This window comes from Microchirus variegatus (assembly GCF_963457635.1).
Source record: "Microchirus variegatus genome assembly, chromosome: 4".
NCBI lineage: Eukaryota > Metazoa > Chordata > Actinopteri > Pleuronectiformes > Soleidae > Microchirus > Microchirus variegatus.
This window is the reverse complement of record NC_139805.1, coordinates 24,058,013-24,072,500: the sequence shown is the minus strand read 5'-3', so window position 1 is coordinate 24,072,500 and position 14,488 is coordinate 24,058,013. Positions and strand designations below refer to the sequence as shown.

Here is a 14,488-nt window from a genome sequence, read left to right as displayed (position 1 = left end):
TCCTCTTTTTCCTCCCTCCTCCTCCCATCCTATCCCCCAGTCTTGCTGTCATTTATTTGAATTGTTAATCCAGAGTGGAGGTGGATGACCTGAATACTATGGATTAGAGTTATCTCAGCCCCCAATAACATCTCCTTTCTTCTTCTCTTCTCGTCTCTCACACTATGTACTCATTCATTCCCACTTAAATCGCTGCCCTTTCCAACCTCGACTGAACTTGCTCACGACATCCGGTGTACTTGTACTTTTTTTTTGTTATGATGGAGGCAGAAAAGATTAGTCGTGTTCTGGTCAGTCCGTCCCCGCCTACGCACATTAATCTACCCCCCAGTGGACCTCGTCCATGTACGATCGCACGTGTGCGTGTTCATGATGTACACGTTTGTGTGTCGCATGTTGGCATATTTAGTTCAGACAGGGAGCCCCCTCTTCTTCGTTACACTGATCCTGAACAGATTGTCTGCCAGTCAGGACAGCCTGACTGCTGTGTGTGTGTGTGTGTGTCTGTCCCAGATATTCCCCGCTTCCCACTCAGTCAGACTCCAGCCACTGACCCTCACCCACGCCGCCCTCCCACCTCCCCCTCCTCTCACGCACAATAACCGGAAAAGGCCGAGCTCCATTACACAAACACTGGAGGACGAAGAAGGAAAAATAGCAACACTCTCTCCACTACATCATGCTATTGATGCGTCTGCAGTAATCGCAGTCGGAGGAGGTTGGAGTGCAGATAGAGTTATGTGAATGCAACTGAGTGTGTGTCTGTGTGTGTGGCACGCAGAGTTTACAGTGTTGTTGGAGCATTTGTGTTTGTTTGGAGGTCGGTGCAGCCGCTGTGTGGTTGGTCACTGTGACGATGTGCATCGTTGTGCATTCAGGCCACTTCTAAGTTTATCTGTTCACACATGGTCACATCTTTTTGACCAGGATCTCATGCCCATTCGGGATTATTTGGGCTTTTTTGAGCTGCAAGTTGCTTCAGGTTCAAGTCGACCAACACATTTGTGAGCCACAAAAACCAAAACAATCAGGTGAAAAATGGCATAAAGGGCTACAGGGTCATGTGTGATAATTCTATAGTCAGTTTGTCACTGATTCTTTATTGAACTGTAGTCATTTGGATTTGGTTTCCCACTGATTGGAACAGTTCGGTTCAGTACAGTACAGTAGGGCTGATCAATTAATTGAAATCTTACCGAAAACGCAATACGGCCTACTGCAATTTTCAAATCGCAAGAGGCACAACATCTTTTAAAGCCAAAATGTGTGTCAAAATATCATTTTAGATTTAATTATTGTCTTGATCTACTTTATACACATCTCATTCTACAGACTGAATAGAACATCTTCGTTTCTCACACATCTGCACAAATATCACGCAAACATTTCCATTCCCTCCGATATCGTGAATCATATCGCAATCAAAATAATCACAATTTGATATTTATTCAAAATTGTTCAGCCCTACAGTGCAGTATGTATTTTTCTTGCGTTTCCATTAGGAATAGTACCAAAATAACTGGGCCAAAGCATTCCATTATTTGCTGCCCTTCCCTAGAAGTACCAGAGTAATATGTTACAATACAGTCAACTGATTGAGCGACAGAAAAACGTCACTTCCTTGCGATCCCTTGGAAGTCGAAGCAAAGTCCATTCTCATACAAAAATGTGGCGTCTTGTTGAGACAAACGGCCACAAACCGAGCAGCTGATGGATGTCCTCCATTGTTGTCTGTTGTGTTGCGTTTGTTGCCTTCACGCAACACAGCTGACATCCCGTCTATCAAGTAAAGGGAACTGTTCTCACACAAGCCTGATCAAGGGCTTTACCATTCCAAACCGTACAATGATGGAAACACAGCATTAGTTGAATAGTTAAATGATGGTCTGATGGTTGAATAAACACATTTGCTTCAGTCAGCCAGTAACAGATGGGATATTTTTAAGATGGTCCCATTTTATATTTTTATTACCGCAGGCAGAAGGCATGATATTTATTTCTGTTCTGAACATTATGCACAATATTAATATTTCTGTCAGAGCCGTTTCCTACTTGATATGTATGATTGTGTGTGTGTGCATGTGTGTTAGAGTTGAAACTTGTGTTCAGGTATAAAATATCATAGTCAGGCTGATGATGGCCTGGAGCCAGAGTGGCTGAGAGAGAGGACACACACACAGCATGGAGGACACGGTGACATAGCCACAGGCAGACAGACAGACAGACATAGAACAGACACGCAAATGCAACACACATGTTTGCGTAGCTGTTTTTCTTCAGTCACCGCATTGAATTCCATTCATTTGGATCAAAAACCTTAACCATAACCAGTATTCAAATTTTCAAAATTCAAATCTTAGCTCTCAGAAATGAGGTTCTGCCTCCATGAGGACGAGTGGTCCTGACGAGGATCGCGTTTATGCCTCAAAAAGGTCCTAAAGAGGCAAGAAATAGAAGTACGCACACACACACAGAGGGGAATGTAAATGAATCATACCCATACGAGCGTAAAACAACAGCAGTGTTGATTCATAGGCCAGGCTTTATCAGGAATAGAAACACATTTATGCATATGCGCTCGCAGTGACTGATGGTACCTTCAGGTCAGAGCAGCACTCTGACCTCTAATCAGTGATGAGAAAGATGTCCACATCACAAAAATCATGGCTTCTTAAAATAGTTCTCCCCCCTTTTACCCTTTCATCTACTCTCTCTCTGTCAAAGCTAACCCAGCATCAGTGTGACGAACACACAAAACACCCCCCCCTGTCATTTCTTGTGACAATGACTGCCACACACAGTTTTCAGTTGCGTCTAAATTCAAGCGAGCTCTGCTGTGATGTGATGAGTCTTGATTGGTGTAAGCTGGGTCACTTTGATCTGTCCATACTTGTCACGTTAAGCTGACGGACTGACGATCCTCCCTGCACCAGGAGCGGAACATCCAGTCTGCTGAGCTGCGGCTCGCGGCACACAACCTTAAAAAATATGACAGATGCTGCCCGAAAGTGATTTATATGCAGAGTTGGAGCAGCGAACTCATCTGCATTCGTTGGCCACCTTAAAGGGACGTTCAGTTTCCTTTTGAAGTGTGATTTTTGAGGTGTTGATACATCATCGACGCTGACATTGCTTGTTGCGTCGCCCTGCACACTGCTTTTCTGTGGAGCCACCTGTGAGCCACACACTCACTCTCTCACTGATAACATATATATGGCTGCCTGGCAGGGACGGAAGGAAAACACACATTTTTGTCAATTGACAAAAAGCTCACCTGATAAAAATCTACCCCTGCCAAATCAATATCTTAATATGTTCTTTAGACGGTGTTTGTGGCTCAGTGGTAGAGAGTAAATTTTTCAACTGGATGGACTGTCTCCGCTAGTCTACATGCCTATGTGTCCGTGGGCAAGACCCTTAACCCAATGTTGTTCCTGATGCTATGAAACGTGTGCATAGATTTGCTGTATGAATGTGTGTGAATTACGTGTAGGTCAAAACATCGATTTTGGTCATGTATCGTTCCTCGTGCAATACAAGAATCGATACACCGGTGCAAATATTGATAATGTCAAATTTTGGACGACATCCTAAAGTACGACTTTTTAGTCAAAATTTTGGACAACATACTATGACTTTTTTGTCAAATTTTGTACGACATACTACGTAAAGTATGACTTTCTTTGTCAAATTTTGTACGACATACTAAAGTACAACTTTTTGTCAAAGTTTGGACAACATACCAAAGTACAACTTATTGTCAAATTTTGGACAATATACTAAAGTACAACTTTTTGTCAAAGTTTGGACGACATACTAAATTACAACTTTCTTGTCAAATTTTGAATGACATACTAAGGTACGACTTTTCTTGTCAAACTTTGGACGACATACTAATGTACGACTTTTTTGTCAAACTTTGGATGACATACTAAGGTACGACTTTTTTGTCAAATTTTGTACGACATACTAAAGTACGACTTTATTGTAAAATTTTGGACGACATACTAAAGTACGACTTTTTTGTCAAACTTTGGATGACATACTAAGGTACAAATTTTTTGTAACATTTTGGACGACATACTAAAGTACAACTTTTTTGTAAAATTTTAATTTGACAAAAAAGTCGTAATTTTTTTTTTGTCAAATGTTGGACGACATACTAAAGTACGACTTATTTTGTCAAATTTGTGGACGACATACTATGACTTTTTGTCAAATTTTGGATGGCCTGGCCGATCTACGTTCAATACATAGCCCTACTTTGTTCTCTATGTTGTGAATATAGAGACAGATATCGCGATGTATCGCTATATGATTGTCTTGCAGTATAATGATGAGCACAGGATCATATTATTGTGATATTATTGGTATCATGGCCCATGTATCAAGCTTTTGAGCGGTACGTGTGTATTTTGTCTTTTGTAACGTGGCTTAAATCTGCTATTCCTTCTGTCCACGTCAACAGGCATGTAGTCAGTGAGAGGGAGTGTCCACAGACACGCCGGTGCACTCTGCAAAGTCAATGTTGTCAAAACGTCATACAACCACATATCAAAAACCGGAACTACCCCTTTAATCTACAGGTTAAATAGCTCGGACATTTATGAGAATTGGACCTTGTAACGTTGAAAACGAGTGAAGGAAATGGCTCTCAGTTCTGTTTCCTGCATCAACACCATATGCGCTGCGTGTTTACCGAGCCAATCTGAGCTTGATGAGCCTGTGTAGTGTTATAAAACCATTTCTGTGTGTGTGTCTGTCAGCATGTTCAGACAGGAGCCGCTGTGCTCTGACAAGTTTACATTCCTGAGACAAACAGCAGAAAAGTCGGCATTAGGTTCTCTCTTTTCTGTGCCTCGTAATCGTTGCCAGATTTTCCTCCTTGTGTCTCTGTGAAATTATTGTAAAGCCGTGGCATTAATCTGACAAGTCGAGCTCATGTCAGGCTCAGCGGTGACGCACATGTGAGATGTGGAGAGACTCAGCACAGAGATAAACAAAACACGCACACAGGTGATCCGGGTGCTTGGGTGGATTGGAGGAATATAGAGCAGAGGGCGGAGCCAGCGTTTCAGCTGGGTGACAGATATGCTGTACTGCAAATAAACAGACAGACAGGCTGCTGATAAAAACAAGTCCAAAATACAGGGCAGATAAGGGTTTGGGCTCGACATTTTATGTGAACATCAGCGTATTGGTCGCTGCTCTATCAGCCAAATGTGCAACAGTCGCGTAGTGAGATGAAACACCAGTGTGATTGCATTGTTCTGCTCGAGCTTAGGTGTGGTTTGGTCTCAGGTAAAATTGCTTTATGTACAGATTTTATCTTGTTAGGGTTTCACCCTCTGGGGATGACGACATGTTTGTCAGTGTGTTACGGTCTAAAAAAATAAATGACACGACTATGATCAACTGCCAAAGTGTCTGCTTTGTTTATCCGCAAAAAGCAGTTATACAGACAATTAGAGCTGAAACGATTAAACGATTACTAAATTAATTTGATAATCGATAATCGGTTTGAAGCTTTTTTCATGATTAAAACAAGATTAGTGATTGTTTTAGCTTCTGAAATGTGAATATTTTCTATGTTTCTTGTCATGGACCAACAGATTAATCGATTATGAAAATAGTCGCAGCTCTACAGACAATAAAACAAAACAAAAAAACAATCGCTGGACTTTGATAAATACATAACTTGTGATTGTCACATCACCAGTTGAATGATATGTACTTTCGTGGGGTGATTGATTACTTACTTATCACAGGTTATCTCGGCTATTAGTTTGATATTAATGACATTATTGCTTTATGAGTAACCTTGGATCACACCAAGAGAACAAGAGAGAGAGAGAGAGGCACAGTCACAGGCTTTGTTGTTGCTGAATTGTTGAAGGGATTCTGGGATTCACAGCTGTGATGGTTGTGGTGGCAGTTTTCACAGATGTGTTACTTCTCTCACTCCCACTGCGCTGGGTCTCACGCTGTCATCGAAACCTAGAAGCTCTTAAACTCATCTTTAATCTTGTCCTGCTTGTCCTCTTGTCTCTTCCCGGGTTTCAACGCATTCCTCAAGTATAAACTCACCAGCTACTTAATTAGGTACACAGAACTTCACATTAAGTGGTAGCGGTTGTATCTGGTGCGTGTTCTGCATACCTGTGGTTGAGACAAGTGGTTCTCCAGGTTACTGTCGTATCATTTTTGAACCAGTCTGGCCATTCTCCTCTGACATATGAAGATGAAGATTTTCAGTTTTTGAGAGGGATACAACCCAGTCAGACAACCGTGCCACGTTCACAGACACTTAAATCTTCTTTCTTCCACATTCTGATGCTCAGTTTGAATCACGTCTACATGTCTAAATGCATTGAATGCTGCCATGTGATTGGCTAACTGGATATTTCATTAGCAAGCAGCTGAAAAGGTGTACCTACTAGTGCAACTCTCATCTCTTCTAAATCAAAGCACTTTGAATTAACTTGTTGTTGAAAGGTGCTATACATAAAAACTTGCTTTGCCTAGCCTAGCTTAGCCTAGCCTAGCCTAACCTAGCCTAACCTACAGGGTGTCCGCAGGGTCTTAAACAGTATTAAAAGATAATTTGGAAAATTAAGGCCCTTAAAAAGTCTTAATCGTGATTTCATGAGGTATTCAATTTTGATACTTAAGTCAATGTGTTACTTGTTGTTTATTTTAATAAACCTTGCCTTTGGTTTAAGTTATTATTTCCAGCTTATGAGTTCCTTTTTATGGTTGTGCTCTATAGATTTAATTGGAAACTAAAACTGTTTTGTAAGTTAAATATGTGTTGCTTGATGATTTGGTCTTAAAATATTTTGAGAAGGTCTTGGAAAAGTCTTAAAAAGGTATTGAAATGAACGTCAGGATTCCTGCATATACCCTGACCTAATAGTGGCCAGGAGTTTATATCGATTGATAAGTTTTAGGGACATTTGCACTAGTGTTACAGAAGCAGATATGTGTTATCAGAGTTGTACCTATTATTAAAATGGCGAGTGAGTGTGTTCTCACCCTCTGGTTCACGCTATCTCCGTTGCTTCCTCGTTCCTGAAATGGAAAGAAGAAGAAGACGATGCGTCTCCTCCTCCTCTTTGTACCTCAGCTGTCGTGCCCACTTTCGAAGACACCGCGTCAGGTCTCGGTTATCGGATTACCGTGGACAAATTAGAGCTAGAATCGATAGAAGAGTCACTGGGTCTTGTTGATGCAGTGCAGTGGAGGTACAGAGGAGATGATATGACACGGATTGGTTATTTTGGCCCTTCACGTTACACAATGACCCAGAGTGAATAAAGAGCGTCTGGTCAGTGTCTCCTCTCGTTGTGACACCCTTATAAATACATTTCCCTGCTTGCGTCTCTGTCCCATCTTTAATCATACACCTCTCTTTTTCTCCTTCTCTCTCTCTCTCTACAAACATTGCTGTCTTCTCAGATGAATACAAGATGAAAGGAGTGGAGGAGGTGAAGTACATGAGGGGAGAAGAAAACCGCGTGAATGCACGCAACCAGGAGAACCTTGTAAGAAACAAACACACACACACACACACGCTTACACTGACAGCCTGTCAACCACAAGCAGATAGTAGACCTTTTTCCTGACAGCTCATGCAAACAGGCTCATGCCTGTGTCCAAAGGCTACTCACACACACAGGCACATGTGTGTATTGTCTCCTGCACAAGTACAAAAACACACAAGGAGGTGCCTCACATGCAGGTAGAGACACAACATGCTAACATGTGTGGAATGCTGATCGCTTGGTTGACTCCGTGCTGCAAAGTAAACAGTGTAATGTCATCACTGACTGTTCAGTGTTTTTGCTGCATAATAAGTTGAATAATTAATAAGTTCAGGTTTTTTTTTATTTACTCTCCACAGGGTATGAAACTGACTGGAAGGTGCGGTAGTGTGCAGGGAGAGTCGGCTTGTTTGTTCAGTAAATCAGGTCATCCAACAGACGGTTGAAACAAAAACCATTGCACCCTTTTCAAACTTGATTTAGTACCAAGAAACAGTGCCACCCTGCTATACATGTTACTACTACAGCTCTGCAAACATGCATCTGCACTTGGGTTGTTGTAAAGGTCACACTGTTGTTTTCTGTAAGGCTTCACTGATTGTGAAATTTTCGGCCGATAGCATTACAGATTTTTCCGATAACTTTTTAGCAATAATATGATATTGTTGTTCTTTTGGCCGGAGAAAAAATAGATATTTCTTAGTGCATTAAAGGTCCAATAAGTAACATTTAGTTTATTGTCAAAAGTTGTCAAAAGGTAGATTTATCAATAATGCAGGGTTCAGAGTGTTGAGCTTTGGAAAGCAGCTACAAGATGCATTCAAAGACCATGGCCAATTTCCTCACTTGTCGATGGTACACGGTGTGTTGAACTGAGTTAAGCAGCTCCAAGATACATTCAAAGACCCTGTTATCACTAGTGCAGTATCCACAGTGTGTTGCACTTAGAGAAGCAGCTATGTGATACCTTCAAAGACCCAGGTAAATTGCATCAGTACTACAGGGTTCACAGTGTGTTGAGCTTAGAGAAGCAGCTACGTGATGCATTCAAAGATGCTGGTAAATTTCATCAGTAGTGCAGCGTCCACAGTGTGTTGAGCTTAGAGAAGCAGCTATGTGATGCATTCAAAGATCCTGGTAAATTGCATCAGTAGTGTAGCATCCACAGTGTGTTGAGCTTAGAGAAGCAGCTACGTGATGCATTCAAAGTCGCAGGTAAATTTAATCAGTAGTGCAGCGTCCACAGAGTTTTGAGCTTAGAGAAGCAGCTACGTGATGCATTCAAAGACGCTGGTAAATTTCATCACTAGTGCAGTGTCCACTGTGTGTTGAGCTTGGGGAAGCATCTCAAAGATGCTACAATATGCATTCAACAAACCTCTTAAATTAAACTTCTGCAACCAGACATGCAGTCCACTAACTAAATGCTTGCTGCTGTTACTAATGAATGATTGATAATATAATCACATTTATTTGCATTTACTGATTGATTTTTTCTTATTTATGCCTTTCCAAAAAATGTCTCAATGTCAGCTTTTTCCCCAATATTGAGCAGCCCTTATATCCTTGTATTCTAAACTCCATCTAAACTAAAACATAATGTAAAATGTACTGTCATGTGTCTGTGTGTGACACTGATAAGTTACTAGTTTGATACAACTGGATCATTTCAATGTTCCAGTTGCTTTTGCTCATATTGCAGTATGTACTACACCATATGTATATTCTGTGTCGTGTGTATATATGCATGTACACATTCATGTGTATGTGCTGCCACAGCATTACTACAGAGAAGTGGTAATAACATTGTTGCTGACTGGTGAATTGACATGTGACCCAAGTCATAGGACAGTAGTGCAGTGCCAGCTGGGTGTGGAGGTTATTAGATAAGACCTGACCTGAAGTGTTGGCTCTTGCTGTGGCTGAGTGATGATATGAGCTGTTTGTTTGTTTATTTGTTTTTTTAAATAATAAAATTGTGTTCGTTTCAGGAGAAGAGTAATGTACAGCACAGGGGGAAACAGAAAGAGGTCGCCTCAGCGAACATCAAATCTAAGTAAGTGTTGAGCAGCAGTGTGTGTGGTACTGTATCTCTTCGCACACATGCTAAGTAAATACACAGAAACAAACTTGGCATTGGACAATATGGAAATTAAATATGATGATTCTCATCTCTAAAATAACTGTGATTCACAGTGTTGTTGCAGTTATTATAAAAATATATTTTGAAATCTTAACTTTAACTTCAATTTTGGCAAGAAGCATGTTATTTTTTTTGCATCGTAGATGGGACATAATGATAAATCACAAGGTCCTGGGACGACTAGAAATGTGCCGGCTCCCCCTTGTGGCTCCTCAAATAAATCAAGTTGGCAAACTAGATGGCAAATATTAACAATTTTCCCCATTCACCATTATCCACATATAAGGAACTCCCCACACTCAGTTCACAGTTTTTTTATGTGATGTATGACTGTATTGTTCCATTCCTAAATCACACATACAGTATACACACGTACACATTCACTCCTATAATAAATACATATTATTTATTATGCAATGTAAAATCCTTATATTTAAAATAAAATAACATGGATGTGGTTTATTACAGGCAGTGTTTCTTCCCTAGATGCTAGTTCCAAAGATTATGTGGTAATTATGGGATGTTGTAATTTGCCTGAACCGACTTAGCAATAACCATTTTGTCTGTTTTTTCATTAATATATGGATGTGAATTTGGGTAAAATATCAATTTGGGTGATTTAGTTTTGCTATAACAGTTTTTTTTAAACCATTGATATTATGCCACATAATATCAACAATATGAACTATCATACTCTAATGCGAGAATGCCAATTTTAAGCTATGAACATAACTTAAATTGGTATAGAACTATCAAATTATATTTGATTAATGATTAAACGACAGTCCTTGCAATTTGCTAAATACGACTTTTGATTTGAATGATTCATTGTTCCGTTCCTAGTTATGTTTCCTAACAATGTGTCATCGTGTGTAATGTGTCTGCGCAATACTGGAATGGAAAAATGGTGTCACTGACCGTGTGTGTATATACATACAGTATGTATATATATATATATATACACAGCATATAAATACACTAATATGTATATTATGTATGTATACCCATAGTTTGTGTGTGACTATTTTACTACTATTCTGGATGAGAGATTGGGTTAATACTTAATAAAATAATTATTTAAAATTCCTCCTCAGGCTCACAGTCATGGATCTCTCATACTGCAGTACTCACTATGTGTGTGTGAGTGTGTGTGTGTGTGTGTGTGTGTTTGTGCTGTGCAGGGGGTGTAATGGAAAATTCTCATGATGTGTTCCTTGCCTCCCTTCTCCTTCTCCTCCCTCTCCAACTTCCTCTCTCCACCTCCCTCCCTGTTTCCCTCCCTCTCTCCCTCAGTATTCACACGTCGGAGAGCCAGCAGGAGTTTTTCAGGATGCTGGACGAGAAGATTGAGAAGGTGAAATGTTGTTATTATCACTTATGTACACGTGGAGTCTGTTGGAAAGTAGACATTCAGACGAACACGGTTTGTTCCACATGTGTGAGTGGGAGGAACAGGTTGTTTTTTTTTACTACCACTTCTGTCAGACGGATGAATTACTTAGCAACTGGTTGTTGCTGAATATGCACGAGACTCTGTATTACAGTGAGTGGCCAGATTCAGCTGTGGGATTGTAATATGATTCATAGATGTTTTAGAGCTCCCATACAGCAATATCAGAGAGTATGAATATCTAACACTGGGGTAAAAAAGACTGTTATTGAGGTGTTAATTTCAACGGAATGGTGCAATACCACTGGGAATTGTGGGGGCAGTATAGAGTAAATATTCCATATATCAGTCAGGAAAACAGAAGAAGAGTCTATGGGTATTTAAAACTGGCTGCCAGAGTTCTGGCTCCTGATTGGATGAAGTGATGACACGCTGCTATAATATATACATAATGTCATTGAATTATTTCACTAACGGCAACTTTAAAGGTGCCATATGTAAGAATGTGGCCAAAAACGGTTACTACATTCAAAATCAAAATACCGACGTCTTTTAGGTTTCGTTTTCTGACGTAACTGGCAACCCGTGGTTGCGCGGCAGCTGAGACTCTACTGACTGCAATGATTGGTAGACGGGGGTAGGTGGCGCCACATGCCAAAACATGATTTCAAAACATAAACAAGATTTGCGGTCTGCAAAATATTTTTTTAATGCAAATATTTTGTCTGTACTGTTGTTGTTGGTGAGTTCAGTTTGTTATATGAACATTATTCCTGAGTCTCTGTGACATATTAGGAGGGTTTTATGGCCAGTTGCTTTAGATTTATTACATAATGCACCTTTAAATGTAAATATGGCATTTAAATGCTTAGTACAGACTCTTCTATACATAAATAAATAAATGTCTGTTAGATTCAAACCAGTTTTTCTCAGTGTGTGTTTAGATGTCGTATCCCAACGACGTTCTCGTGCTGCACACAGGAAGTGAATTGTGTTATGTTGAGACAGACGGCCGCAACGGCAGCATTGCGCTAGTAAAGTGAGACGGCTGCACACGGGTCGCCCTACGACGGGATAAAATGCTTCTCGCTCTGCTACTGTATACACACAATCAGCTCCTTCAGTCAGGTCTTGATAGATGAAGGATGCAGCAGCAGCGTGCAGATAATGTTGTTATTGATTCTCTTCAACAAAGGCAGTAGAAACAGTAGAAACAGTAGGCTACACACACACACACACACACTGTTGCACGAAAGACTCCAGAGCAGCTGTTTCAATCAGCTCTTTAGAGACGAACCGTCGATTTAGCTCCTCGTCACATCTGTAGAAACGACACCACGTAACTGCCCACCTGTCGGCACTCTCAGTGTTTTCTGTGCCAGTACCTGCAAATAGACGAGGTTATGTTCAAAAACGTGCCTGGAGTATCGTGTGCGGGAAAACCAGGAAAGTCATTGAAAAGTAGGTTATGACTTAAATATACTATACTTTCTTCTGTTTTTTTTTATTTTCTGCAGGGGCGAGACTACTGTTCAGAGGAGGAGGAAGAGGAAGATGGGACATAGCACAGAGGCCCCCCAGCATTCACCCCCCAACCCCCGCAGTGTGTGTGTGTGTGTGCGTGAGTGAGAGCAGAATCAGTGTTTTACCAAGTAGGATTGTTTATATGACGGGACACTATGTGTTGGGATGAGCAAGTGAAGATGTGGCAAAGATAGTATTTTAATCACAGGTGAAAGAGTGAGAGGAGGTGGGGACATACCTCCTCGTCCTTTCAGGCCTCTGAGGAAGAGATGGAAGAGGACGTGCTGTGGATGAGGAGGACGGCTCCTCTGTTGGGTCAAACCCATTTATTCTCTCAACATCCGCTCTCTCCGTATTTGTCCGTCTTGCCTTCCTCGGTCCGATCGTGAATATTTAACCCTTGCATTTTGGACAAAGGAACTCCCCCAGATTATGGGAGGCCGTGTGAGGACAAACACTGACGTCGTCGTGGCTGTGTGTGTGTGTGTGTGTGTGTGGGCGACCGAGCCGGAGAAGAGAGGGGAGAAGATGCTGTCGGAAGAGGAGTTTCGTAAAAAAAATTCTTTATTTTTATTTTTTGGGGCCGGCCGGGGCCACAAGGGACTGAGAGAATGAGTGGGTGAGGATGAGGAAAGAAAGAAATTGTGGGATATTTTAATAAAAAAGAGAGTAAGAAGCAAGATTTTAGCAACTCTAAACCCCCCCGCCTTCTCAAGTCAAGGACCTTTTAATTATTATTTTTTAATTCACGTATTTCTTCCCTTTTCTGATGTTTCTTCCTCGTCACTTTGTTTTTTTCGACTCTACATACTGTATCCTCACCACCATCATTGGAGTCCTCTTCTTCCTCACAGCAGCAGCAGCAGGCAGACACATACTGAGGCTGTGTCTCAATCCGATCCGCCCTCATTTACAGACCACAGCACATACATGGAGTGTTTTATTGTACATATTATTACATACAGACACACACACACACTCTGACATGTCTACATGTACATAAAACACACACACACACACACACTATTGTATTCCTTTAATTTCACCAGAGGACATGTCATGTTCATCGATCAGAAAAAAACAACTTTAAACTTCTGTATTTTTGTCTCAGTGTTCACACACACACACACACACACACACTTGGCCACTGATGCAGCAAACAGTAGGTGAGGATACGTGGTTGCCGTGGAGACAGACCTGATCACGTTTTTGTTTTGTTTTTTTAATTGTCATCTATACTGGATACTTTCTGTTGTATTATTTTGAATACCTTTTTCTATTAAAATTAAAAACACAGAAGCTCTTAAGAATGGACTTTGACTAAATGTGTGTGTGTGTGTGTGTGTGTGTGTGTGTGTGTGTACACACGTGTGTGCTGTCATGCCAGCAGTGCAGTGAAGTCGGTCTATTTCCCTGTGGTCATGCAGTCAAGACCTGACTCACTCACCAGCAGCAAGACTATGTTCTGCCACCTGCTGGTACAACGTAGGCACTGCGGTATGGAAGCAATCGAGTGCATAACACAGTCAAATGATTGTCACAGTGTTTTATTTGTCTGGTTTTAATATATTTTCACTGACAAACAATGACAACTAATTTATTAAACCAAAAAAAAAATCAGTTTATTAAAGGGTTCGTTCACCAGAAACCGATTAAATCTCTTGAATCTACTGATCCACTGGAACTTTTAGCACAAAATGTTAAAAATGTGTACATTTTTCTGCTATATCTCAAAATATTACAAAAAGAACAAAAAAAATCAAATCTGTTCAATTACATATAGTCTTACATAGTTTTTCAAAATAAAAGCTCTAAACTATGAATTTGATTTTCTGCCGGGCCATGATACTGATGCTAGTGGGCCAGTTTTGGCCCACTGGCCACCAA

The 14,488-nt window shown here is 40.7% G+C and overlaps 1 protein-coding gene across 2 annotated transcripts in view; it reads left to right on the top strand.

Annotated features, from left to right (window-relative positions):
* The window catches only part of LOC310925927 (uncharacterized protein C1orf21 homolog), a 38,211-nt gene extending 24,384 nt beyond the window's left edge, over nt 1-13,827 (top strand). For both annotated transcript variants that reach the window (XM_083887997.1, XM_083887998.1), the window contains exons 3-6: nt 7,459-7,544; nt 9,536-9,600; nt 10,981-11,041; nt 12,595-13,827. In XM_083887997.1, coding sequence (XP_083744123.1) covers nt 7,459-7,544; nt 9,536-9,600; nt 10,981-11,041; nt 12,595-12,642 — 260 coding nt within the window. In that variant the 3' untranslated portion in view covers nt 12,643-13,827. The remainder of the gene's footprint in view (nt 1-7,458; nt 7,545-9,535; nt 9,601-10,980; nt 11,042-12,594) is intronic.
* The last annotated feature ends 661 nt before the right edge of the window (nt 13,828-14,488 follow it).